We start from the raw sequence: 27,654 nt of genomic DNA on the forward strand, positions 1-27,654 counted from the left end.
AAGCCCTTTATATTCATCATCTCACGGAACACTCAGGGCAATCCTAACGATCGTTACTGTCCTCGTTTATATGATGGAGGACGTAGGGGTTCAGAGAGATTAACTGACTCAGCTCAGGCCACGCAGCAGCACGTGGTGGAGGCAGCCTAGGCCTGGCAGAGAGCATGATCTCTAGACTCGTCCTCACCACCTTGAATTTAGGACATTTCTGACTGAAAGCCAACAGCCTCTCCTGAGAAAACATCCTTAGAAGATCACAGAGAATTCAGAGAGAGAGAAGAGTAGACAGTGACTGGGTCTGGGGCCCGCAGTTAGAAGATGTGTGCCCATCTTCCCAGGCTCCTTTATTTTGACAATTTCTGTGATATTTCTCCAGTGAAGACACAAATCAGCTGTAATAATATTTTCCCAAACATGACCCAGGTGGGTCAGTCTATCTCAGATTGAGCATCAAGATGGCTTCATCGTGACCCCAAGCTAGAATCTCTCCATGTCTCATCCTTGACTTGGAACCCAAGTTCACAAACTGTGAGTGACTTTGATCTTGACTCTGAATGGGTTCTAAAGAGGCCAGAACCCCGTGGAAAGCATGTTCTGGGAGCGGCCTCTGATATCTCAGGCACCAAGAAAAATTGTCTGTGTGCCAGATGCTTTTTCACTCCAGAAACAGAAACCTTACATCGTTTTTTAAAGTTCAAAGCTGACTTCCTAAAAAGGAACTTAGAGAAAGAGAAGGCTTTCCTCCAGCATTCAAGAATCCTACCGAGGAATGTTTTGTCACTCAGATGAGAGCAAAAAAGATATATGTATCTTTATAGATAGATATACTCATTTTCATGAGTGGATTTCGGTCTATAGAGCATCATGGAAAATAAAGCTCATTATGTCAGGGTTTTATAACAGTTAAAACACTTGAAAGTTTTTTGTCCCATTAGTGGGATTTCATGGGAATTTGTTTGGGCTCATGGATGTCAAGTGAGTCAGCTAGAGTGAGAAATTGGGTTTTCCTAACCTTCCTATTTGGACAGCGATATGGGGGGCGGAGGGAAACGAGGGGCCTTGGGAAAGGGGCAGAAGTTTCTCCGTCTCATCACATCTTACCACTGCTGGCCCAGGGCAGGCGTGCAGCAAACACCGACTGGATAGATGAGGTGCAAAGGAGTCAGCACGCAGGAACTCAGCACTGTGATGGACTGAAACCCTGACCCAAGAAGGTCGGATGAACTTGTACTTGGGATTGAGCAGTGCTTCCCGAGTCAATGCCAGGGAAAGACCCTTGCCGCTTTCAGACAAGACCTGGTGGTCAAGGTCCTCAGGCCAGCTTTCCTTCCTCCCTTCTCCCTGCTGGTCCCTGCCCCAGAGGCTCCCAAGCATCTCTGAGCCTTGGAAGGCATCCTCCAAGCTGCTTGTTCTCTGGAGAGCCTATTCTAGAGGGTTGGTCTCTGGAGGAAACATACTCATTAAATAATAATGAGTCAGCACCCCATTTTTAAACTCATCAAAGATCTGGATAATAAATGGGTGGAGCTTCTAGCCATGGGAGCCGCTGGTGCTGGGGCATGAACCTCCAGCCCAAAGTGAAGGATAACGGGGGTAAAGACAGCTAGTGCTGGAGTGCAGGAGTGTGGAGTGAGTTCCCCGAGAGGCGGGTTGGCAAGACAGACCTCCACTGGGATCTCCAGGAGGCTTTGGGGTCTAGGCATCACGGGCTGCAGGCCACCTCCCTCTTCCTTCCTTCTGCTCCAGCAAACCCATCCCATCAGCAGCCTTTATACGGGCCTCATGCTTGGCCTAGTCCTTGCCTCTACCTCTTCCGTGCCCTGCGGTGCTCCCACCCCACCTGAAAATGCGCTCTCTGCCAAAGTGTGCTCTTCGAAGGACTTGGATCATTCAAATAGGGTAAGCGTGAAAATACTACCTTATTTTCAAGTTAGAGAGCCTTGCTTTATAATACGTAAAGCCATACCCATTAGTTCTTCTCCTCTTATAAACAATTAAGTGATGTAAGACCGCTTAATGATGCTCAGCTCAAAGGCCACTTCCTCCACGCAGGCCTCCTTGATGCCCCTTTGATGATCCCCACTCCCCCTTCATTCCAACACATGATGTTTTTCCCCATCCCAGAGGCAAGGCCAGTGGAGGTAGAAAGATTGCGAGACGCCCTGACTTAGGTTCCCAGACACCCAGGTTCTTATTTTGCTACCTGAGCTCTTCTCCCAAAGAAACCCACTAAGAAATGTTCCAGACACACGCCCCCTCTTTAGTGCTCAGTCTTTTGCCCTGACCCAGGGGGTCTCCCAGGGACACTCAAGCAAGGACTGCTGCCAGCCAGGGGAAGGGGTGCAGACTGCCAGTCTTCCTATGGGTGTTTCCTCTGCATCCAAAAGACTACAGCTCCAAACATGGGGGAAGGTGAACCCAAGGGGAGGAGAAAATAATTCCTCCTGAGGCCCAGGCTGCTCTGCCTCCACAGCTCCCTGAGACGCCCTGGGGGAGCTCTGGAAAGCAATGGGTGGGGAGGCTCAGAGATAGAACCTTGTGGCTCAGCCCGCCAAAATGCCTCTTGGTCCCACAGTCCATAACCATCCTTGGAGCGAGGAGGGGATTCTGTGCGCCCCCTCATGGAGGTGGAGAAAGGGCCCTGAGGTAGGCGATATTTGGAGTTGAGCTGGTAGACTCGCCGTGGGCTGTTAGAACTCGCCCCCTCTGAGCCTCTGGGCTGGTCTGTCCACTGGTGGAAGGCCCCTGGGCTGCACCCCTGAGGCCAGAGGGGCCTCCCACAGGAAAGGAGGAGTTCTTTAAGCAATTGTCTCCCTCCATCTCTGGCCCCTGCCTCCCACTGCCTTGCTGTCACTGTGCCTCTCCCGTGGGGGTCTCTCTAAGGGAGGGATTTGCAAGCCCCAACACTTTGGACTCCAGGAAGCGGTGGGGTTGAGAGTGTGGTTGCGGAGATTATCTGTTGTCTGATTTCCCAGAAAGCTTAAGACAGCCATGGAGATGCTGGTTCCTACTGGTACCAGGCTGTGTGAGGCCAAGGGCACCGGAGAAGGCGCGGGAGTGAACACGGAAGAGAAACTCTGGGTAGAACAGAGGACAGAGGTGTGACGGGCTTGGGACACTCCCACCAGTGGTCTTACTGACTTAACCTGAGCATTTTTCCAAAAGGCAAAACTGGGTGGGTCATCGGCAGAACATGACAGAATGGTCACAAATCCAGGAGTCCCAAGTCCTACTTCTGCTTTGCTGGTAACTGTGCGAACACTCCAAGTTTTAAATCAAGATAGAAAAGAAGAGCCTGCCCACCACATCCACGAGTAGCATGTCCCCCATGTGTGAGTCACACCAGGCTTTGGCTTGATGCCAGGCAGGTGTACTCGTCTGGAATGTTCCGAGAGGGCAGGCCTTTTGTGCTTTTGAGATGGGACGCTGAGCCTCAGGGGCAGCGGGAGGGGGCAGCTCTGCAATGTATGCTTCCTGACTCGGAGATTGGGACCGTGACACCTAGTGATCACGGTTTGTTTGGCAGGTCACAGTTTACACACACAGTTTTCATTATGGCTCGGGCCATGGGCAGGTGACCTATATGGTCACCCAGAACTCCACATGCAGAAGGGCCCCTCGCTTGGTTTAACGCTCTGCTGTTCCATTCTTAATACTTTTGAAATTCTACTTTCTTAAAATTCTTAACCAATTTCAAACAAAGGGCCTCACGTGTTTAGTTTGCATGGGGCCCTGCCAATGACATAGCCAGTCCTGGGTGCAGTCTCACTGGTCCCCATAATTATGACAGGAGAGGGGCCTGGATGGGATCATTACCCCACAGCACAGATGGGGAAACTGATTCCTGTCAGGAGATGGTGAAGCCACGACTAGACTCAGGTCTCCACAGTGAAATTCTCTCTTGGGACTCTTTCTCAATGAGTGGATGCATGGTGGCCTCCTTCCCCGCCACACACACACCTGGAATCTTTCCAATCTCGCTGCAACCCCCGTTTCATCTCTTATTTCATCTTGTTTTATTAAGAATACCAAAACTGCTCACCTGCCTGTGAGGTGCTCCTGGGGGTTGGGCCCCCCCGGACGATGGCTCTTCTCCTGTCCTTTGTCCCGTCCAGGGCTCCCCTGGTGTCCCCAGCAAGATCTGCGCACCCTCCACTCCGTCCCAGGGAGCCTCCAGCCAGTGCTTTGTCCTCTCCCAGAAAAGGCTCCTGGGGAAGCTTTTCTGACTTTCAGACCCGTCTCAGCCCATAGCTGGCCCCATGCCCATGACAATCACTTCCTGCCTGGGTGTTTACCTTCCTGGGCCCTGTGGGCCAGACCAGGAGGAAGCTGCACACACCTGACCCAGAGGCCATGCAGGAGTGAAGGAGCCACCCACGGTCAAGGCTGGAAACAGCTGTTACCACGCCCTGGGGCAAGGTAGCCCCGCTGTTCCCTCAGCACATCTGACCCCTCGCCCTTCGGCACCAGCCAGGCAGCCGCACAGCCCCTGATTCTGAGACTTGGGAATGGGTTTGAGCTCCTCTAGGGCTCCATTTACTCCTCACACCTTGCCATCATGCCTCAACTTGGTCACTTGCAGGTGTGCGACCCCAGCTGCTTTGTGAGGGAGTCTGCTCTGTTACTATGATCATTATTATTAACAGCCACCTTCTATTTGGTGGCAGGTACTGGGCTAAGTACTTTATCTAAGCACTTTATGTAATCCTATGTAATCTCTATGAGCAGAGGATTATACCCATTTTAAGAATACAGGAACAGGGGCGCCTGGGTGGCTCAGTGGGTTAAAGCCTCTGCCTTTGGCTCAGGTCATGATCTCAGGGTTCTGGGATCCAGTCCCACATCGGGCTCTCTGCTCAGCAGGGAGCCTGCTTCCCCCTCTCTTCTCTGCCCGCCACTCTGCCTACTTGTGATCTCTCTCTCTCTGTCAAATAAGTAAATTAAAAAAAAAAAAGAATACAGGAACAGAGGCTCAGAGAAGTTGACCATCTTTCCCAAGGTCACACAGCTAGTATATTGGGGACCCAGGATTCAAACTAGGCCAATGGGTATCAGAACCTGGGTTCTTAACCACTACCACTATTTGCTAAGTTTAATTACCAGAATGTTCCCATTTTTATAAGCTCAAATCGGCCATTGTATTGGCTCTCTCTCTTGCTGGCCACAAATTAAGACCAGACGTGGGAACTTGAAAGAGCATGCATTTACCATCTCATAGTTTCTGTGGGTCAGGAATCGGGGCATGGCTTCGATGTGTTCTCTGTTCAGGGTCTCACATGGGCTGTAATCCAGGGTCTCTTTCCATGCTTATGAGGTTGTTGACATCATTCAGTTCCTTGTGGGCTGTTGGACTGAGCGCCTCACCCCCTCTCTGACTGTTGGCCACCACATGGGCCTCTCTACTGTGACACCTTGTCACCAGGAAGATGGAAGTCATCATCTTTTGTAGTCTATTCACAAAAGTAACAGCCCATCACTTTTGTTCCTTCAACTTGCTGGGAGAAAGTCATCAGGTATGGCCTACACTCAAAGCTAGGGGATTACATAAAGGCATGAATGCCAGGAGGTAGGGATTGCTGAGGGCCATCTCTGAAGAACTATATACCACAGCCACCTGATTGCCACAAAACACTGGTTTCAGTTTTGCCTCTGAAAGCCAGGTGGAAGTAGTCTTTTATTCATCTGTCATCCATCCATCCAACCAACCAACCATCCATCTATCCATCCATCTGTCCATCCAGCCATCCACCAACCAACCAACCATCCTTCCTATCATCCATTGAAACATCCCTTCATTCATTTAACAAACATTTGAGCAGGACATTATAAGCCAGACCCCATATTAGGCTCAGAAGATACCAAAATAAATACAGTTATCCCCACTTGCCCTCCTTGTCCCCCATCACCAAAGGCTCCCCATTGAGCTTCCATAGATACAGATGTTGCAGGGAGGGTCTGCCGAATGAGCGGCTCTTCAGGAGCACCTTCCCTTCAATTGGTCCTCATACGTTACACTTCTGCAACTCCTTTTCCTCCTGCTCACTCTCCTTTCTTTGTTGCACTCATGTAAAACCCATACTTTAAGCAAGCCCTGAGTGCAAAGTGTCATGTTAGCTGGGACACGCGTGTGTGCGTGTGCATGAATGCGTGTGTGTAGGGTTATAGCTGATTTTCTTGGCATTCTTTCCCCCTTCCTCTTTAGCAATTTTCTTGTCTTCCCTTAGTTCCCAAAGGAAGTGGGCCCGAAGCTTTTTGGAGACACCTTTCCTGCCACATATGCCCAGCGCCCGCTCAGAGCTGTGCCTGCGGTAAAGGAGACTGCTTGTGGAGTGCCTGGTGGAGTGGGAGCAGGGGCGAAGCAGAACAGGTTCCATGCTTCTGGATGGGCAGGGCCAGAGGAAAACAAGGGAAATGTGGGCCCCAGCCATACCTGCCTATAGACCCCCTCTGCTGACCCCAGGACCGAGTGAGTGAGCTCTGAAGAGAGTTGATGAGGTCTGTGGGATTTACACCTTGAGGTGGCCAGTGGATATCTTGGGAGAGGAATGGTCAAATCTTCCATATGGGAGACCATTTATTTCATAGCTTTGGTAAGCACTTGGTAGGTATAGATACCGTGCTAGGCGCCAGGGGTGCCCTTGGGAGCATCTCAAAGGTGAATCTAATTTCTTTTTTCCTCCTCCACTCTATCTCACTGCTTTGGAATAGCCCTCCAGCAGCTCTTACCCTGACTAGCACAACGGCCTCTGAACAGGTCTCCTGGCTCAATTGCTTCCAGTCCTTCCCACTCCATCCCACTCAGTACGCCACGTGAGTCTGCTAACAGCCTTGATCTTGTCACTTTCTTGCTCAAAAACATTTTATATAACCTCTGTGAACAGTTTCATGAGTATTGGTCTAGAAATGTTCTCTCTGTACCTAACCTCTCTCTCTCTGTGTCTCACATACACACGGCCGCACACACGCCCATACACACATACACAGCCCTGTATTTTCCTCAGATGGGGTCGCAGCATGTATACACTGTTCTGTGTTGTCTTGATAGTTTTCCAATTCTGCACACATTGGAGTCCTACACTCTTTAATGACCATCTACTGCTCTGCTGTGAGAATATTCTGGGATGATACTGACAGTCATGGACTGGATGTTTGTATCCCTCAAAATTCATATGTTGAAAACTAACCCATAAAATGATGGTATTAGGAGGAGGGGATCTGTGGAAGATGATTAGGTCATGAGGATTCTGCCTATGAGAGACCTATAGAGTCTTATGTAAGGAGACTTGCCCTTCCACTATGGCCGTCAATGAACCAGGTAGAGAGCTCTCCCCAGTGAATCTGCCAGTGCCATGATCTTGAACTTCCCAGCCTCCCCAACTGTGAGAAAAATATTTCTGTTGCTTATAAGCCCACCAGCCTATGGTATTTTGTTATAGGAGTCCAAATGTATTAAGACACAGAGAAATCAAGGTGCCTGGGTGGCTCAGTGGGTTAAGCCTCTGCCTTGGGCTCAGGTCATGCTCTCAGGGTCCTGGGATTGAGCCCCACATCGGGCTCTCTGCTCAGCAGGGAGCCTGCTTCCCTTCCTCTCTCTCTGCCTGCCTCTCTGCCTACTTGTGATCTCTCTCTGTCAGATAAATAAATAAAATCTTTAAAAAAAAAGAAAAAGACACAAAGAAATCCCTTTCAAGACCTGGGATTTCCTTGACCAGAAGCTTTTGTGATGTTTTCTGGATGATCATTTTTGATAGTTCACTAATGGACTTAATAATAACACAAGCATTTTAAAGTGACAATTATAAATGTGCATTGGAATTGAATATTAAAGTGTAGTAAGTTTAACTCCTACAAGAGAATTTCTTTTAAGATTATCTGATAACTTCCTGTGTTAAGCTTGCTACTGGGAGTGGGGAGAGGAGAAGAATTTCATTGTTTTAAATTTAAGAAAAATTATAGTGGTTTTTAAAAAAATACATTTGATTTTTTTTTTTTTAAGTTGGCTCCATGCACAGCATGGATCTCAATGTGGGGGTTGAACTCATGACCCTGAGATCAAGACCTGAGGTGAGATAAAGAGTTGGACACTTAACCGAGTGAGCCACAAAACATTTGAAATATATAAAGGTCTGATCAAGAAAAAGAACTGAGTGGAAGCATGAATAATTACCATGGTATTTATGGTATCTATCTGTCTATATCTATGGCCCACCTTTGGGCCAGGATTAGTTCTAAGCACTTTTCACGGATTAGCTTGTTTAATCATTACTATGGTCTTATGATGAAAGAACACGGTATAGAGAGGTTCATTAGCTTGCCCAAGGTCACATGAAACTTCCAGAACACAGAGAAATGCTGAAAAAATATGTTACATATATCACCTAATATATATATATTTGATCTCAAAAGAAGACAGGAAAATCTCCAGGATGCCATAATTCTATATCTACCCTGGTGAGCTAGTTTATTAGGGATTATACACACATGGCCAGAGGATAAGTTTGTTTTAAGTTCACAGCAATGGGGCAACAAGAATAAAAACTTTGGACCTGAACACAGCAGGAAGTTTGGAGAGGAATTAAAAGGCTCAGAAGTGAAACAAGTGTTCCAGGCAATGGGCAGAAGCAGAATCACCAGTAAGAAAATAGAGAACAAGCTGAGTTTGTACATGGGCTCCAAAATTTGCTGCTCAGGAAGCACAGAAACTCTAAGATAGAAATTGAGGGAAAAATTTGAGAAACTGTGTGTTAGGGTCCGTAATCAAAGGAGCAAGACTGATACAAAGCGAAGGTCAAGCAAAGCTTTATTTCACGCCAAGCATCGAGAATCAAACTGACCGGTCAGGGCCGTCTCTTGCAAAGAGGCGACCCCTCCCAGCCTAACTTTTATAGAGGTAGTTTAGCCGGGCTATACACAGGTGGCCAATGAGATTGCAATACAGAGAAAACTACACAGTCATGCTAAGTCTGCCACACACAGAAAAAAAACTGCTAGGTAACACACGGGTGGCCAATTGAATTTCAATTCACCCTAGTGGATATATGCTCACCCCACTGATTGGATGTCCTCATCCGGCCTGCCCCACCCTTGTATCTAGGCTTTGCAAGCAAATTCCTCTGGGAGGGGCAGGGTCAATACAAGTTCACCGCAACAAAATGGCTCCCTCTGGCCAACCAGGCCCTTACACTGTGGACTTTTAAGATTGAGGTAGAAACAACTATGGGGGAGTCCACCATCTGGGGCACTACTCAGGGCATCTCTACCACCAAACCCTAAAGTTTATTCCAATGAGGATGAGCTCACACACAAAAATTATAAAACATTTGGGGAAGACAAATATGAAGGATATACATGAATGTAAATGATTAAAACATTAGTATTACAATCAAAACATTTGAGGAAGTCCAACATGAAGAAAAGCATCCTGCAAAAATGGGAGAGTTGACATATGAGGAGATAGAAACAATAGGATAATATAGAAAGACATTTAAAAAATAAGTGTTTCCAGTGCTTAAAGAGGTAAAGTAGTAAAATATATGAAACAAGAATAGGAAACTAAGTTTTAAAATTAACACTTTATTTTTTAGAGCGTTTTAGATTCATAACAAAACTGAGAGGAAGGTACAGAGGTTTATCATTTACTCCCTGCCCCAACCCATGCACAGCCTCCCCCACTATCAACATCTCCCACCAGAGTGTGACGCTTGTTACAAAAAACAAAAACAAAAAACCTTCATCGATAGATCATTATCATCCAAAGTCCATAATTTACATGGGAGGGTCACTCCTGGTGGGTTTGGGTAAAGATATAATGATATATCCATTATTATGGTATATTACAGAGTATTTTCACTGTACTAAAAATCATTTATGCTTCCCCTTCTTGCTCACCCCACCTCTATAACCCCTGGCAACTGCTGATCTTTGTACTATTCTTCATTGTTCTGCCTTTTCCAGAATGTCATAGAATTGGAATCATATAGTATGGAGCTTTTCAGTTTGGTTCCTTTCACTTAGTACTATGCACCATGTCTTTTCATGGCTTGATAGCTCATTTGTTTTTAGGGCCGAGGAAAATAATTTTTTTTTAAAGATTTTATTTATTTATTTGACAGAGAGAGATCACAAGTAGACGGAGAGGCAGGCAGAGAGAGAGAAGCAGGCACCCTGCTAAGCAGAGAGCCCGATGCGGGACTCGATCCCAGGACCCTGAGATCATGACCTGAGCCGAAGGCAGCAGCTTAATCCACTGAGCCACCCAGGCGCCCGGAAAATAATTTTTTAAAAAAGTAGTTTCGAAGAAGAACTAAATAAAAACGTAGAAAAAAAAATGTTGCATTAAAAAAAAAACTTAGCGACAGGGGTGCCTGGCTGGCTCAGTCAGTAGAGTGCGCAATCCTTGGTCTTCAGGTCGTGATTTTGAGCCCCATGTTGGGTGTAGCGATTTCCTAAAAATAAAATCTTTCCAAAAAAAATGCTTAACTAGACACAACTTTAAATTTGGTCATTTGGACACTATGTCTGCCTTCTCTGGCCTCTGTAGCTCATGTGCTTGTCTTCCCCCCGCCGCCCAACCCCATGGAAATAATCAGCTCTTGGAGTTCTGGGAACTCATCTATGATCTCTCTCCATCTCCTCCCCAAGTTAGTATGGATATTCAGTGAGTATTTCTGAAGAGTTAACCAATGGATCCCTTGGAGTCAAATATAAGTTAAATTTGCATGCTGACTCAATACCACTTCTATAAGCTTTTTAGGCCCTATTGAAACCATATTTCCCTGTATTTCAGTGATCTGGTCAGGATAGAGTTAATAGGTACCCTTAAGTCACATTTTAAGGCCTTTCATTGTATTACTTACCATTATTTTTAAAATAATACCTTTTAAACTAATAATATTCATGTGCACCTAGAAGAAATACAAAGAAGTCAGTAAATATCACTTGTAATCACACTAGTTAAAATTAATTAAAATTGGGGGGTCTGGGTGGCACAATCCGTGGTTAAGCTTCAGACTCTTGGTTTCAGCTCAGGTGGTGATCTCAGGGACATGAGGCTGAGCCCTGCACTGGGCTTTGCAATCAGTGTGGAGTCTGCTTAAGATTCTCTCTCCCTGGGGCACCTGGGTGCCTTAGTCAGCTGAGCCTCTGCCTCTTGGTTTCCACTCAGGTCCTAATCTCGGGGTGGTGGGTTAGAGCCCCTGAGTCAGGCTCCTTGCTCAGCACCGAGTCTGCTTGGGACTCTCTCTCCCTCTGCCCTCCCTCCCCCGAATAAGTAAATAAACACTAAAATATTTTTCTCTCTCCTGAGGCACTTGGGTGACTCAGTTGGTTAAGTGTTGGACTCTTGGTTTCAGCTCAGGTCAATCACAGGGTTGTGAGATCGAGTCCTGCACAGGGCTCTGCACTGAGCATGGAACCTGCCTAGGATTTTCTTTCTCCCTCTCCCTCTGCCCAACCCCCACCTTGCATGCTCTCTCTCTAAAAAAGAATAATAAAATTAAATTAATTAAAATTAATTAATTTTGTTCCATACACTGTGCTAAGTTTTGGGGGTGTAGCAATGCATATTTTGATATAATTTTTGTTTATTTTTTAATTTTTAATTTTAATTTTTTATTTTTTAAAAAGATTTTATTTATTTATTTGACACAGAGAGAGAACACAAGAAGGGGGAGGGTCAGGCAGAGAGAAAGGGAGAGGCAGTTTCCCCGAGGAGCAGGGAGCCTGATGGGGGGGCTCGACCCCAGGACCTCAGGATCATAACCTGAGCCAAATGCAGTTACTTAACCAACTGAACCACCCTGATGTCCCTAATTTTTGTTTATTTTTATGTAGTTTTTTTTTGTTTGTTTGTTTGTTTTAATTTGAGAGAGAGAGACAGTGAAAGAGAGCATGAGAGAGGAGAAGCAGACTCCCCGTGGAGCTGGGAGCCCAATGCGGGACTCAATCCTGGTACTCCAGGATCATTACCTGAACCGAAGGCAGCCACTCAACCAACTGAGCCACCCAGGTGCCCCGATTTTTATATAGATTTTTGAGTGTATAATATACACATTTACAAAAGTGGGATCCTACCTTGTGTACCATCATGTATCCTGCTTTCTAAACTTCAAACCATCCCAGCATTTTCTTGCATATTATCTAATCTTTGAAACGTGATTTTAATTAATTGGTGCCTAATATCCCATTTTATGGATGGCTCACAATTTCTTTAACCAGCCACTACCGCTACACTTAACTCACTTTATTTTTTTAAAAGATTTATTTATTTATTTGAGAGAGAGAGATAGCAAGTGCACACAAGAGCTAGGGGATGGGACAGAGGGAGAGGGAGAGTCTTGAGCAAACTTCACATGGAGTTTGGAGCCTCATGCGGGGCTCAGTCTCATGACCCTCAGACACCTCCCCCAATGGAGCCAACACCGAGTTGGACACCTAAACAACTGTGCCACTCAGGGGGCCCTAGGAGACCCGCTTTTGGAAACCTTTTCTGTGACCCAGTGAGTTAGCTAGAAGACAGGAAGAGTTTAGTCAAGGTATCAGCTTCAAGGTAATTCCCAAACCTCCCACCAGGGGGTGTGGGTTAGAGCTGGGGGGCTGGGTTAACCGGGCCTTTCACGTGGGCTGGCCTTCTGGTGGGGCTTTCAGAGAAAAGTCTGTCAAGGGCTGACTGTGACCGTCTCTCTGAGAACAGTGAGAGGGCTCTAGACCAGAGCAGGACAGGGAACCTAGAACCAACCATCCAGGGAACACTGCACTGGGAGGACCCAGAGAGACCCCGGGGACAGAGGTGCCAAGGCGCATCTATACCTGCCTCTTAGCTACCGGATCTGATCAGTCTGGAGCTGAAGGTCCTTTGAAAGGACTTTGTCCAGATGAGGGAAAAGGAACGGTTGAGTAAGGCCTCCCTCACTCCGTGGTCTTGGACGATGACAGGAAGGGCACTTTCAGCTGAATCGGACTGCCTTTTGATCTTTCCAGCTCATTTAGCTTCACCCACACTGTCTGATGGTGGACTGCGGTGACATGGGGGGGGGTCCCCAATGAATCCCGTTGTTCAACTTGGGATTTTTCAGCATTAAGAGGGTGTGAGAGCAGTACACATTCAGTAAAAACCATCTTTGGACTTGGGAATTTGGATCTTGTCCCAGGCTAGCGCTGCTCAGTCTGTCCTCTCTTGGGATCAGCAGCAGCTCCCAGGGTCAACACCTGATACACAGACAACCCTTCCGCGTCCCAACAGCCATTCTGTCTGTCACTTTCAGCACAGTATTTGGTTCATCCCATGAGATAATCAACCGTTTATTATAAAATAGGTTTTGTGTTAGATGATTAGCCCAACCTGAAGGCTAATGCCAGTGTTCAGAGTACATACAAGGTGGGCTAGGCCCAGCTACAATGTTCAGTAGGTTAGAGGTATTAAATGCCTTTTCAACTTATGATATTTTCAACCTATGATGTGTTTGTCAGGATATAACCCCACCAAAAGTCAAGGAAGCTCTGTATTTTCTGGCTGTGTGCCAGCCAGTGTCTTATCCACCTAGGAACGAACTCTAGCCTAATGGAGCCTTAGGTCTGGTTCTGGTAAGTGCAGAAGAAAAGGGCTCTTTGCCAGGTACGAGCGTCTAGTGAGTCCCTGCCACTTGCCAGAGGCTGAGTTGAGAGATTTCTATGGGATTATCTTGTGTGATCTTCACGGCATTGCTTCTGCCTAAAAAGGCAGCCTTACCCATTCACTCAATTGTTGAGCACTGATGGAGCGCCAGTGAGGCACCAGAAACCGCTTTTGATACTGGTTGTAGGAGCAGATGAGACGGAGGGTCTCTGCTCTCCTGAAGCTTGGAGTCTACTGTGATATTTTTTCTCCCATTTTTTTCAGAGGAGGAAATTGGGGTCTAAGAGATCAAGAGAGTGGTCCTCCTTTCCCAGCTGGTCCCGGCAGAGCCAGCAAAGGAGCTGAGCCCGGCATGGCTCTCGCCCTTGCCCTCCCACCCTCCCTCCACTTCTGGATTGTCCCAGGCCCCTGGAATCTTGTTCCCTGCCCTGCACATCTTTTGCTCGCTGCATCATTTGAGAAGCAGGCTTGACTCAGGCTGCCCATGGCTCATTCTGATTCACTATGACTGTACAGAGAGCTGGACGGACTTCCTCCCGGTTAATGAGTACCAGCATCCTAACTGAGCCAAGGCTGGGCTTGTACACCGGCCTCACCCTGGAGCACATTGGCAAATGAGTGAGTGGAGGAATTCAGGGCCCCCCTGAGAGGTATTTAGACGCTGGAGTGATGGAGGAGGGCCCTGGGACCCAAGGCTAGCCCAGAAGAATGCAGGAGCCCCACTGTTCTTCCAGAAGCTGGATTCCTGTAACTGTCCCTCAGAACAATGTATTACTTATAATATAACCCATGGGAAATTTTACTAGTTATACCAAGCATGTTTAGATAGAGCCTCAAGAAAAACACAGACTGGCAACAGGCCTCTAGGGGAGAGGATGATATACGGCCTTGAAGCCGAGCAGCTGGGGATGCCCCTCTCGCTCAGGGCGGAACCCCGCCTGCTTCATGTTTCCATAATCTACCCCCTCCAGAGCACCTGTAGCTAATTAGATAAGTCCTTTGAATGTGCTTGCTCAACTATAAACTTCATACTGCTTGACCAGGCGTATTTTGCCTTCCTTCTTGTTTATCTACAAGCATATGATTAATGCTTAGCCTTCTTCGCTCTTCTGTTGATTACCGTCTAATATCTAAGGGACTGAGGAGTTGTTCAGGGCAGCAGCCTCTTGCAGCTGACTTGTTTGTGCCTCATTCTTCTCCCGTGCGCCGTCAGGAAGTGGCAGGTTCCCATGCCTCTGCCACGAACCCTGACTCCCCACCCCCTGCCCCGGGTGCCAGGATCCCACTGGGAACACGCTCCGTGACGAACTTCTTCGTCAAGCTGGAATTGACCAGCTTGTCCCTTCGTTAACAAGAGCTCTTCTGTACAAGGTAATTATGAAGCGATGGGGAGATATTGGGAATGTCTTAGACTTCGTGGTTCTAAAAAGGGTGACAGGGCACCCAGTCTTTTCTTGGGGTGCCCAGAGTACCTGCCAGATGGGGAGAGATGTGGAGAAGGTTCCGGTCGGTCAGCTCAGGAAAAATGCTCATTCTGCTCTCACGTTATTGCTGGTCTGAACTTCCCGGAGGTGGGTCCGTGGTCCTATACTGGTAGGGGGATCAAGATAGCTCCTCTCACCCTGGGGTAGCAATCCCCGCAAAGCCCTGGCCACAAACTGAGTGATTGAGCCCATTGGAAATAGGGTTTTCCTGGGAAAAGAAGCTGGCTAAGCTTCAGGCTTGCATGCTTGCTTGGCCGCTCTTTGGAGAGGTGGCATTTCAACATGGTACCCTACAGGCCAATGTTCCACCTAAAACTAACCCCAAGAGCAAGGGCTAGTTCTCTCAGAAAACTGCCAGGTGTGCCTCTTCCCCTCCTTTCCGATCTGAGTCTCAGCTGTGGGTCCTACAACAGGAGAGCCCAGTGGTGAGGGGTGGGGGTTCTGGAATCTGGCAGCTCTGGGCTCACACCAACCCATTTCCACCATCCACTCAAGGCGGTCACCTCCTGCCTCCCTGACCTACTTCTCAGTTTCCATACATCTGAGATGGCAGCATGCCAGCCAGCCTCATGCACTGGGGCGGGAGAAGTGAGCTTCCTTGCGGAAAACACTTTGCTCTGGGCCTGAGCCCCATAAGACCAGCTGCTTGTCGCCTGAGGGGGACCGTCTGAAGCTGTGGCTATTCAGCCATTTTTGACCTACATAAGGGTGGCCTCTCACAGTTCAACCTGACAGTGTCACCCCGGAGACCACCTGGATGCTGGCACCCAAGGTGGGCTTGCACTGAGGCCCCTGCCCACCCCTCCCCCAAGGGGTCACCCCACACTGGAGACAGGTGCCTGCACGGTCACCCCCTACAGCTCCCTGCTTGCTTGGTGGGGAGATGGAAACTAGGGATGTGGGTTCCTGCCTGAAGACACATAAAGAGGGGACCTGGGACTAGAATCTGATTTTTGGACTCCTAATTCAGTTTTCTTCCTGTGTTGGTCTCAAGCCACTGCCACGGTGGCTGGCGGGCCTGGGTGCAGATGGAGCAGCCACCTGCACGAGGTGCTCAAGGGCTACCAGAAATGTAACAAGGGCGGGAAGATGGCATTTCCCAGAACTCGTCCCAGAGCCAGTACCGCAGGGAGATAGAAGGCGCCTTGAGTCCCAGCTCTGATACATAAGGGTTCGTGAACTCAGTTGCCTCATCGGTACCATGGGCTAAAAACAGTGCCTGTTTCGTGGGGGTGTCGTGGATATTAAATGAATGTGTATTTGTAATTTGTATTATAAACATCAAAATGTATGAATGCAATTTACAAAAAACCTTTAGAGATACAGTAGAAGAGGGCTGGCCCTTCATAAAGGCCATGTAAGTGTTGGTTGTGATGATCACGAAGACAGTCAGGGACGGTGTTGTCACCTGGCGGCCCAGTCTGGGCTGGTGCTAAGTTGCTGAGATTAGAGAGGAGCCCTCGAGCTCACATAGGGGTTCCTCTTCCTCCGCACCTGCCCTCCTGTGCCCGTGTTCGCTCTGCATACACGTGTGACAAATACTTAGACAAGCAGCGTGTGTGGGACTGGGTTAGCACGTGTCCATGGCCTCCCCCTGCGTGCCGGCCTCTCTTCCCCAGGGCCCCGGCTCTCAGCCCCACGTGTTTTCAGAGGGCAGGGCATTTTCGAGGTCAGATAAGACTGTCCCTGTCAAGCGCTCAGACAGGTCCTGGTCCTAGTGAGCACTGTTTGGTATGTGACCATAAACTTAACTAGAATACAAACTCCCCAAGTCCAGGGATCTTTCATTTATTTACAAAGCATCCTGACTATCTAGAACAAGGCAGGGCACAAGGAAGGAACGTAATAAACATTTGCTGTATGAATGACCACGTTTGCCTGCACCCCAGAGGAGAGCAGCATTTCGGGAAAGGATCTGGAGACCAGCCACAGACGCTCGAGAAATCAATTCAGAAAGAATCCTTTAAACTGGGCATTCCCAGCTCCTCCCTAATTTGCCCTCCACATTCAATTAATTTTGCTGTTTCCCCATTTCTTTTTTTTTTTTTTAAGATTTTATTTATTTATTTGACAAACAGAGATCACAAGTAGGAAGAGAGGCAGGCAGACAGAGAGGAGGAAGCAGGCTCCCCGGGGAGCAGAGAGCCCGATGCGGGGCTTGATCCCAGGTGCGGGGCTCGATCCCAGGACGCTGGGATCATGATCTGAGCCGAAGGCAGAGGCTTTAACCCACTGAGCCACCCAGGCTCCCCTGTTTCCCCATTGCTTTCTTTCCTTCTTTTTTTTTTTTTTTAAAGATTTTATTTATTTATTTGACACACAGAGAGAGAGACCACAAGTAGGCAAAGAGGCAGGCAGAGAGAGATGGGGGAAGCAGGCTCTCCGCTGAGAAGAGAGCCCAACCACGACCACGCAGGCCTCGATTCCAGGACCCTCCCAGGACCCTCCCAGAACCCTCCCAAGACCCTGGGATCATGACAGAGGCAGAGGCTTTAACTCACAGAGCCACCCAGGTGCCCCCTTGTTTCCTCATTTCTAAGAGCCTGGGTCCTCTTTCAATTATTCTGTCTTTGCTGCCCCCCCCCCCCCGCCCCCCACTACTTCCCTGGAGCCAGAAGAGGGACTTCCTAAAAAAATAAATCAGGTTACATCACTCCCTTGCCTAAACAAATGTGAGACCTTCCCATTGCCTCCAGGCTAACATCCGCCTTCCACTGCCAGCGTTAGTCATCTGGAAATGCAAGTCAAAACCCCACTGAGATAGCACTTGACACCTGGTAGGATGGTTGTTACCAAAAAGACACAGCAGGCAGTGCTGTCACTGAGAGATTGGAACCTTTCTACTACGGGGCTGGCAAGAATGTAACATGTTGCCACTGATGGAGAAAACAAGTCTAGCAGCAGCTCAAAAAGTTAAACTTGGAAGTACCATGTGACCCAGGAACTCCACTCCTAGATAAATACCCATGAGCTTAAATAAACCCTTAAACCGTTTTCTAGGGAACACTGTTAAACGGCCTCTTCCCCCATTTCATTTTTATTTTTAATCATACTTAATTCTTTCCCATCTTCATTTCATAACAAAATTTCAACCTCGCTGCCCTTATGTCCGCTAACCTCTGCGTTCTTGGAGTCCAGCTAGCGGGTCCAGATCTTGCCACGAAGACTTAGTTCCTCCACTTACATTGAGGCAATCACACATTTTTACCCTGTGCAGCCCTTCTTAGCTGTATTTTGTCAGATTGGCCTAACAATAATACTCATTATGGATTGCATAGAATACTGATAGATTGCACAATGTCTCCAAAATGTTAAATTAAGTTTTAGGTAGGTAATACATATCCATGGTAGGAAGAGATGCAAGAAGGAGGAATGGGATACAGAGGAGCGGTGTGGTTCTTACTGCTCACTCCACTTCCCACTTCCCCTCCCTGAAAGCGTGTTGCAGGCGGGGGTCCCCAGGAACCGGGGTCGGGAACCAGGACAGGAGATTGATGGTGGTGTGCCCTGGGGTCAGCTCCATGGAAGGGAGCAGAGGGTGGTAGGAGTGGGCAGAGGGGGTCTCTGGGAAACCTCAGCTGAGCCCACAGGAGCTCTGGAGCTGGGCCAGCCCTGGAGAGTATCCCAGGTAGGACAAGAGAACCAGAGTCTTGGTGCTTTTCAGATGGCAGTCCTGTCCCTCCTCGTGTGCAGCTAGCACTCCCTGAAGTGGGAACCAGGTGGCCCAGCACGGAGACCACTGTCATCCACAGTTCCCAAGTCTTCTCCAGTTCTCTCTGCCCTTGTTGGTCAAATATTTCTTTTTTCTTTTTCTTTTTTTTTTTTTTTAAGATTTTATTTATTTATTTGAGAGAGATGCAGTGAGAGAGAGCGTGAGAGTCGAGAAGGTCAGAGGGAGAAGCAGACTCCCCGTGGAGCTGGGAGCTCCATGCAGGACTTGATCCCGGGACTCTGGGATCCTGACCTGAGCTGAAGGCAGTTGCTTAGCCAGCTGAGCCACCCAGGTGCCCTTTTTATTTTCTTACATGTCGGGAAGACCCTCCCAGCCCACATGAGCTGCGAGGAGTTCCTCTCTTCCATCCCCAATGTCCCCTCACTGCCCCAGGGATGGAGCCCACAGGGTGGGTGCAGCTGGGCCTTAGCTCCAAGCAGCCTGGGGAGGAGAGCCTTGAGAATCAAGGCTTTTTTTCCCCCACCTTTTTTTCTTTTTCTAAGGCAACTTTCTAGGGCTCTGAGATTATAAAAAAATAAAACAAAACAAAAACCAAACCCTCTCATGTGTCATTTTATGGCAGCTGGACAACAGCAGAGCACTGCTCAGCAAGCACTCCTTTCCTACCCAAGTTTAAGCATTTGATTGATGACTTGGGTTGAGAAAAAGCAGTTGAAGGTTATCGCAAATCTGTCGTAAGAAAGTTTGTTAACTTATAATAAGAATACAGCACAAAATACTCCTTTCCAAATACCTTCTCTCTGATATCTCATGGACAGATTTCTGCCAGAATCCCTGGGAGGTGTGCACACAATTGGTAGACAGGCTCTTGGAATGTAATCACAGGGGGTGAACCCCATGCAGCAAGAAGACAGGCCACCCCAATGCTGGGTGGCTTGCCCATGGGGTGAGCAGCCCCTGCCTGGGAGGATGGCTGTGGCCCCATGCCAGGATGTGACTGCAAGAGACTCATGTTCTTATCCTGTGCCCACCCCCAAGCCCCATGGCATCCTTCCCTGTCCTGCAGAAAGAGAGAATGTTTCAGTCCGGAACCCATGCCTACAGAATTCCGGCTCTGCTCTACCTGCCTCAGCACAAGACACTACTGGCCTTTGTGGAAAAGCGGATGAGCAAGAAGGATGAGCACGCAGAGCTGATTGTCCTTCGAAGAGGAAGCTATGATGCATCCACCCACCATGTCCAGGTAAGGTAGGGTGGGGCTACAAGTGCTCCTGGGAGTAGTACAGGGACCATTCCATCCTTAAATGGCTGAGGCCTGGAGAACAGAGGGATGAGATACACTGAATCCCAAGAGGGACCCAGAGACCTATCAGGGATCACGCAGAGAAAGTGTCCCCAGGTGATCACCTAGATTTCACATGGGATCACTGTGAACAAGTCCAGTTGTCATGGCGACATCTGCTTTATTGCATGAAGGGACAAGTCAACCAGGAAACTAATGTTTGGAAAACTTCCTATATCCCTGGAAACCTAAGGGAGGGGAGTTTAGTATTACCTAACTGGGGAAGGGGGGATTGTATCCTTTTAGTAAAATTAACCTGGGGAGCAGGGTGAAGGTCAGAGTGATTGTGTCTTGAGTTTCCAGCATGCAGACCAAGTAGTTAATTTTGATGAAGACATCCAAGTCTGGCTTATCACATTTGAAGGGATTAATGTTATTATTATCATTACCTTGTGGTCATTATTATACAGTAGCTATCCAGAGCATGGGGTTTGAAGCAGATGGACTTGGGGTCAAGTCCTGGTTCCAGCACTTACCAGGGTAGAGTGTTGGGCAACTTATCAACCCCATCTAAGCCTCTCATTCTCCAGGCATGAGATGGAATTAGTAACACCTGTCCCCCAGGAGTTAGGGGTTAGCATGAGATGAGACAACAGACATCATGCACTCAGCACAGTTACCTACCCCTAGGATCATCCATTGGTAGAGAGCTGTTAATGGATGGAGATAGACTACAGAGCCTCAGTGTATATGACTCAGACTCAGGGACTGTGGAAGCTCAGTGTGAGTCTTTGGTGCTATGGTGCTGCCCTTCCCTGGCTGCATTAATAGACTCTGATGTGTAGAAACAGGAAGTGATTGTCTTCTTCTGCCCTGCACTGGTGAAACAGTTGTAATTACTCCAGGGCTTTATTTGTCAAGAATGCAAAGCTGGACTGGGCTGGTAGGTTGAGGCATGAAGCTGGGAATGGCTCATGTCTGAATCATCTTTGCACACTGGGGTCTAGCCCACGGCAGATGCCCTGTAATTTGTGTTGCTCTTCAAATGAAGAGGGCACTGCCATAGAGGGAGTGAGGGGGAACCTGGCTCCTGCTGCTCAGTGAAGGCGTTGTGCAGATGAATGAGTGCTGTCTGGAGAGCTCTTTTCAGTGACCTTTGATTTTTACCCTCTGAGATACACCACTTTCCCCCTACACTGCAGTTCTTGGCCATGGCACTGGCATCGACCATTTCAAAGTTGTTCTCCTCCTTTCTGTCCCCTCACATTCAGTGGCACGCTCAGGAAGTTGTGGCTGAAGCCCAGCTGGAGGGCCACCGGTCCATGAACCCAAGTCCCTTGTATGATGAGAAGATAGGAACCCTCTTCCTCTTCTTCATTGCCATCCCCGGGCAGGTGTCCGAGTACCATCAGCTCCACACCAGGGTCAACATGACACGGCTGTGCCAGGTCACCAGCATGGACCATGGGCAGTCCTGGAGCCCTGCCAGAGACCTCACTGACCCCGCCATCGGTGCAGCCCACAAGGAATGGGCCACTTTTGCGGTGGGTCCAGGGCACTGTCTGCAGTTGCAGAACGACACCCGGAGTCTGGTGGTGCCTGCCTATGCTTACCGAATCCTTCACTCCCTCCAGAGGCCTTCCCCTTTTGCCTTCTGCTTCATCAGCCATGACCATGGGCACTCATGGATAAGAGGGAACTTTGTGGCCCAGGACACCCTAGAGTGCCAAGTGGCTGAAGTTGGGGGTGCAAACCAGAGGGTGGTGTATCTGAATGCCAGAAGCCCGCTCGGAGCCAGGGTCCAGGCCGAGAGTACCAATGAGGGGCTCGACTTCAAGGAGGCCCAACCTGTGAAGAAGCTTGTGGAGCCTCCCCATGGCTGCCATGGGAGCATCGTCAGTTTTCCCAACCCCCATGCAGGCTCAGGAGCCTCAGACAAATGGCTGCTCTACACTCACCCGACCAACCCGCAGCAGAGAGCTGACCTGGGTGTGTACCTCCACAAGGGACTCCCAGGTCCCGACACCTGGTCGGAGCCCGCTCTCCTGACAAAGGGCAGCTGCGCTTACTCAGACCTCCAGAGCATGGGTAGTGGCCCCGATGGGTCACCCCAGTTTGGGTGTCTGTATGAATCAGCAGATTACGAAGAGGTCATCTTCCTCATGTTCACCCTGAAACAAGCCTTCCCGGGAGAATTTTTGTCTCAGTGAGCCAGAGGGTGCAGTCCAGGAAGGGCTCCAGACGGAGAGGCCCACGGTGGCCCCTCTGGGCTCTGGAGACCAGCTCTTTGTTCTCTTCATAGAGCGCGTGCAGACGCTTCCTGCTGGCCCTTTTCCTCCTTTGATGTTTCAGTCCTTTGAAGGGATTCAGTTCTCATTCCAGAAGTTGAAGGAACTTGGCTTCCCACAGCCCCTTGACAGGGAAGGTGAGGACAGCAGTCACCCTGCAGGGCTCAGACTGCCTGCTGCCAGCCCCAGCTCTGTGCGGGTCTTGATAAATGATGGAGTCCAGCCCATTTCTAGATGCTCATCGGGTTCCTGGGGAAAGGCTGAGACAAAGAATGTAAATTAGCAGAGGGGTGTGTGTGTGTGTGTGTGTGTGTGCGCGCGTGCACGCGCATGCACACATGCACATGTTTTCTCAGGGATGCGTCAGAGGAGATAGCATGGGGCACAGCTTTGCGGGGAGGTAAGGCAGGTTGAGGAAAACTTAGAGTTATCTAAGTCATTGCGTTAGTTTCCCAGAGCTGCCATAACAAATCAATACCAGCTTGGTAGCTTAAAACAACAGAAATTTATTCTCCAACAGTTCTGGAGGCTGGAAGTCCAAAATAAAGGTGTCAGCAGGGCTGTACTTCTTCCAAAGGTCCTAGGGGAGACCCCTTCCTTGCCTTTCCAGTGTCTGGTGACCCCAGGAATTCCTCAGCTCATGGTTACCTACTTCCCTTTAATGCCTCTGTCTTTGGGTGGCTGTCTCCCCTTCTCCTGTGTTTTCTTTTCTGTCTCTTACAAGATACCTGTCGTTGGATTTCTGGCACACCCAGATAACCCAGGATAATCCTGCACTCAATGATATTTGCAAAGCCTCCTTTCTAAATCATGTCACATTCACTGATTCTGAGGGTTAGGAAATGGATTTATCTTTCAGAGCCACCATTCAATCCACTAAAGGCATCAGAAATGATTCTGGTACAGGTGATGTGGCCAAAGGTAGGAATGAAATTCAGATTTCAGAAGAATGAAGGGGATAGGAGGGTCTGGGCTGTTGGATGTGTGTCTGTGGCACAGAGCTGCTCTGGGGCATCCAGTCTTTGTGATGACAAGGATGCCACCACGTGGAGGTGAAGAAAGAGTGATGAGCATCCTGTGCCTGTGTAGTCCTTGCCATATAGAAAGAGCAGGGAGAAGGCCACTCCCCAGTTGTCATGAGGGTGATAACCTGAGAGGGGAGTCCTGGGCAGAGGGGGCTGACATATCTCTGATCTCTGGGGTCTTCAGGGGCCTTTGTCCTATGTCCCTGTGGAAGAATGGACTTGCCCCCTGCCCCCATCAAGCCCCTCTTACCAATTAGATCAATCTAATAGTTGGGTGGCAGCAATCAGTGACAATAGTCATGGGTTCTTGCAGTTGAGCCATGTCTCCAGGTGGCCAAGCAGTGGTTAAATGGAATTGTCACAGTGCGGGGAGCTGGAGATGTGGCTTCTGTTCTGGGTGTATTTCCTGGCACTGGCCTCTTATCTGGGTGCTGCCTCTCTGTGCAGGGGGATTTATGAAATCCAGCTGGAAGGATAAGGAAATAGGGCCTGGTTATTGCTGGGGTGGAAAGTAAGCCCCTGCTGGGGTTGAAAGACAGCCACCTGCTGTCTTCTAAACCCTGCAAGTTAGCTATGAAGAGGGTCAGAGGCCTAGCCAAGAGAGAGAGGACAAGGGCATGTCAGCCAGGGGCAGCATAATGTCAAGAGGTTTAGAGGTATTGAGGCCTGATAGTGTATGATCCAAATGAGAACACTTTTGAAAGGAGGATGTTATTAATAATTATACCAAGACCATGGACATCAGCCAGGACTATCCCAGGCAAACTGAGAGCTTTAAGAGAGAAAGACCCATTGGAGATTGTATCAGGAGCTGGCCTCTGCTAACTACCCTGGGAGAGTCAATCAATTAAGGGTCTTGATGTGAGTTGGGAATAGGATAGGACATCTGGACACTGCCAAGCTCCAAACATTATTCTCATAGACTCTGTCCGTTCACAGAGGTCAGTGGGTCTCAGTTCCAGTGGGTCTCGATTCTAACTGCTCATTAGAATTCCCTGGGGAGCTTTTACACCATCATGATGCCTGGGCTCCACTCCTGACCACCTGATTCAGAATCTCTGGTGGTGGCACCCAGAGATGAGTATTGTTTTTTCAAAAACTCCTCAAGTTATTCTAGTGAGCATAAGGATCAAGAACTGCTGGCACAGATGGTCTCTAAAGTTCCTTCTACTTCTAAATATATACAAACATACAAGTCTTCTGACTTGAATGAAAAAAAAAATAACAGTTGATTTGGTTAAAGCTGAACTGATCTACTCATTGAAAAATGCCACTAAGAGAGTGAAAAGAAAAGCCATAGATGGTAGGAAGATATTTACAACACTTATATCTGACAAAGGACTTGCTTCCAGAATATATAAAGAATACCTACAAACCAATAAAAAAAAGACTGTCTAATTAAAATGGGCAAAAGTCTTGAACAGGCACTTCATGAAAGAGGGTATCATAAAGCCTGCTAAACACATGGTCATCAGAGAAAAGCAAATTAAAACTATGAGATACCCACTAGAATGATCACAATGAAAAAGACAGACAACAGCAAGTATTGGCAAGAATGGGAAGCAACCAGAATGCTCATGCAGGTCTGGAGGAAGTGTAACTGGTATGACCACTTTGGAAAGCTGTTTGATAGTGTCTATTAAATGAATATGTAAATACTCTATGACCCTGCTCTTCCACTCCGCAGTGCTCACCTGAGAGAAATGAATGTGTTTGACTGCCAAAGACACGTATAAGAATGTTCCTGGTAACTTCATTCCTAAGAGTCCCAGAGTGGAAACTATCTAAATGTCAGTCGAAAATAGAATGGGTATCTGAACTGGGCAATATTCACACAGTGGAATATTTCAGAATAATAAAAGAATGAACCACTATTGCACACAATAACGTGAATGGCTTTCCAGACATTGTATATTGAATGAAAGAAGCCAGAGTCAAAAGACTACCTTCTTGATAACTCCATTTATATAAGTTCCAAAAACAGGCAAAACAAATCTATGGTAAGTCAGGAAAGGGGCTATTTCTGGTGGAGGAGAGCTGTTCACAGAGAGCTAGAAGGAATCTTCTGGGTGCTTGGAAATATTCTGTTGTTTGATCTGGTGCTAGTAGGAGGGTGAACCCATACATGAAAATTCAATAGGCTGTACACATAAGATTTGCATACCTTACCGTATCATAGGCTATACCATGATGAAAAATAAAAGTTGAACAGAATAGTAGATTTGCTAGTTAAATGTCCAAATCAGTATATTACATTGGGTTGTAAAACTCTGGATCTAAGTTTTTATAATAAACTTTTTTGGGGAGAATCATTTTAGATTTACAGAAAAGTTACAAAGATAGTATGGAGTGTTCCCATATACCCTACGCCCAGCTTTCCCTAATGTTAACATCTTATGTAACTCTGGTACATTTGTCAAAACCGGGAGATTAATACTGGCACACTACTGTTAACTAGACTCTGGACTCTATACAGATTTCACCAGTGTTTCTACTAATGTCCTTTTCCTGTTCTAGGATCCAATCCAGGATATATTTAGTACATTTAGTGAAACTGAATTTTTACTATAATTTGTGTCCATGGAGACACACACATACTCACACACTGACAGTTCCAGGAGCCCCTCCGCTCACCTCGTGAGGCCTGGGAGGGGAGAGGGCATGGGGCATGTCCCAGGTGGTCACCTTGGAAGGACCAGAGCCTGGCCCTGCAGAGAGGGAAAGCAGGGTGGTCTGCTAAACCCAGGGGTGCTGATAGAGAAGATCTGCCCCTCTCTGGAGAGACCCTCTCCCTGCACAATGAGATCAACACAGTGGCCACATAGAGTAACTGGAACTTGTCCATTCTTAGAAGTAAGCCCGCACGTCAAGAGATAGAATATGTTAGCTTATAGAGATGGATGTGAACTTGAAGTCTGTTAAGTCCAGCCTCCTTAGTTGAAAGGGGGTAAAAGCAGGTCCCATGAGGTCCAAGACTTCCTCAAGGCCACAAGGTCAGTGGCAGGGCCAGGAGAGCAACTTGGTTTCTGAGCCTTCACCAGTGCCCCTGCATCTGTTCTCAGTTGTGTCTTCTGTCCCCGTCTGACCATCCAAGAAGTACAAAGGGGTCTGTATGATGAGGTTCTGGGACATGGAGTTCTGCTTGGCCAGTCTCTAGAATCTATGCCCTTAGTCCTTGGTGCCAGGTCTCCCTGCCTGGCATGGCCTCCCCAATGAGGGTGGGGAGAAGGCAGCTCTGGTCTGCGGACTTGCCAGCTGGCACCTTCTAAGAAGGCAGAGACTCATGCAGAGCCAAGAGGAGTCAGGAGAGCTCAGCTGTCCACACCCCTGCTCTGCGCTGTGAGATTTCTGCACTGGGACCACACTGCCACCCGCACAAATCCCCATCCTGTGAAGAAGAAAGGAAGAAATTCAGTACTTAAATGTGATGCTTTAATCACACTGCCCAAAAGGTGAGAAAGCTGACTGTACTTTTGGCAAGGTGTCTGTTTTTCAAGTTCCATTTTTGTACTGTTTTTAGGGGAGGGTTTCAGCGGAATAGATGCCAAACATTTGGAAATATAAAGAGGCAAGGAAAAAAACCACCCGTAATCCCACTAACCAGAGGCACATTTTCTTCTGGTCTTTTATCTGTGAAATTTGCTGAGATCATGCTGCAGAATCAAGGCGAGATGGGGCTTCTTCTCCCCACTTGACATTATAGCTCAAGTATTGCCTCCATGTTCTATTCTTGCAAAAGATAATATGTCAAAGAAACATACCGTGAGTTATGTAATCATTCCTGAGTGTTAGAAACTGAAGTTACTTTTGCTTTTTTTCTGTTACACAAACACTGAGATGAACATCTTTGTGAGTAAATCTTGGTCCTCCTCTGTGACTATTCTGTAAACTGAATCCCCTGAAAAGAATTACTGATCGAAGATGAACATTTGAAATCTCTTGGAATGTGTTGTTTGCAAATATAAAGTACAACCCTCCGTTGTGAATCAAAATTTCTTGAAATGGCTTTCTTCTTTTATAATTTTTAAATACCTGAGCTCCTAGGACAATTGATTAAGTCATGCGTTCGTTCCTTAATTCATAAGCCACAGTTCCTGCTTTCTCCCTATATAGTTTATAATCTAGGTTAAAGACCGGGGGTAGACACACATACAAAAATTCTAGAATCACAGAGGTCAGAGGGTGGGCCCTCCATGAATATTCTCTGGTCTAACATTGTCCATCTGATGAGAGTAGAGCAGGAGCCGGGGGGAGGTCAGGTGACTTGCCCACAGGCCCCTGTTTGCCTGC

General features: G+C 47.9%; 2 protein-coding genes across 4 annotated transcripts in view; one reads left to right on the forward strand and one right to left on the reverse strand.

The window, feature by feature from the left end:
* The window catches only part of NGEF (neuronal guanine nucleotide exchange factor), a 100,446-nt gene extending 96,280 nt beyond the window's left edge, over positions 1-4,166 (reverse strand). Inside the window, exon 1 of the mRNA XM_047721381.1 lies at positions 4,043-4,166. The gene's annotated coding sequence lies outside the window, so the exon portion shown is untranslated. The remainder of the gene's footprint in view (positions 1-4,042) is intronic.
* NEU2 (neuraminidase 2) overlaps positions 1-27,326 on the forward strand; it is a 75,563-nt gene extending 48,237 nt beyond the window's left edge. Inside the window, exons 1-3 of one of the 3 annotated variants that reach the window (XM_047721383.1) lie at positions 1,184-1,899; positions 19,808-20,012; positions 21,323-27,326. In XM_047721383.1, coding sequence (XP_047577339.1) covers positions 1,847-1,899; positions 19,808-20,012; positions 21,323-22,261 — 1,197 coding nt within the window. In that variant the 5' untranslated portion in view covers positions 1,184-1,846 and the 3' untranslated portion in view covers positions 22,262-27,326. Of the gene's footprint in view, positions 1-1,183; positions 1,900-14,838; positions 14,984-19,807; positions 20,013-21,322 lie in introns of those variants that run through there. The other 2 variants (XM_047721385.1, XM_047721386.1) reach the window with 2 other exon arrangements.
* The last annotated feature ends 328 nt before the right edge of the window (positions 27,327-27,654 follow it).

Source organism: Lutra lutra, chromosome 3, assembly GCF_902655055.1.
Source record: "Lutra lutra chromosome 3, mLutLut1.2, whole genome shotgun sequence".
Taxonomy (NCBI): Eukaryota; Metazoa; Chordata; class Mammalia; order Carnivora; family Mustelidae; genus Lutra; species Lutra lutra.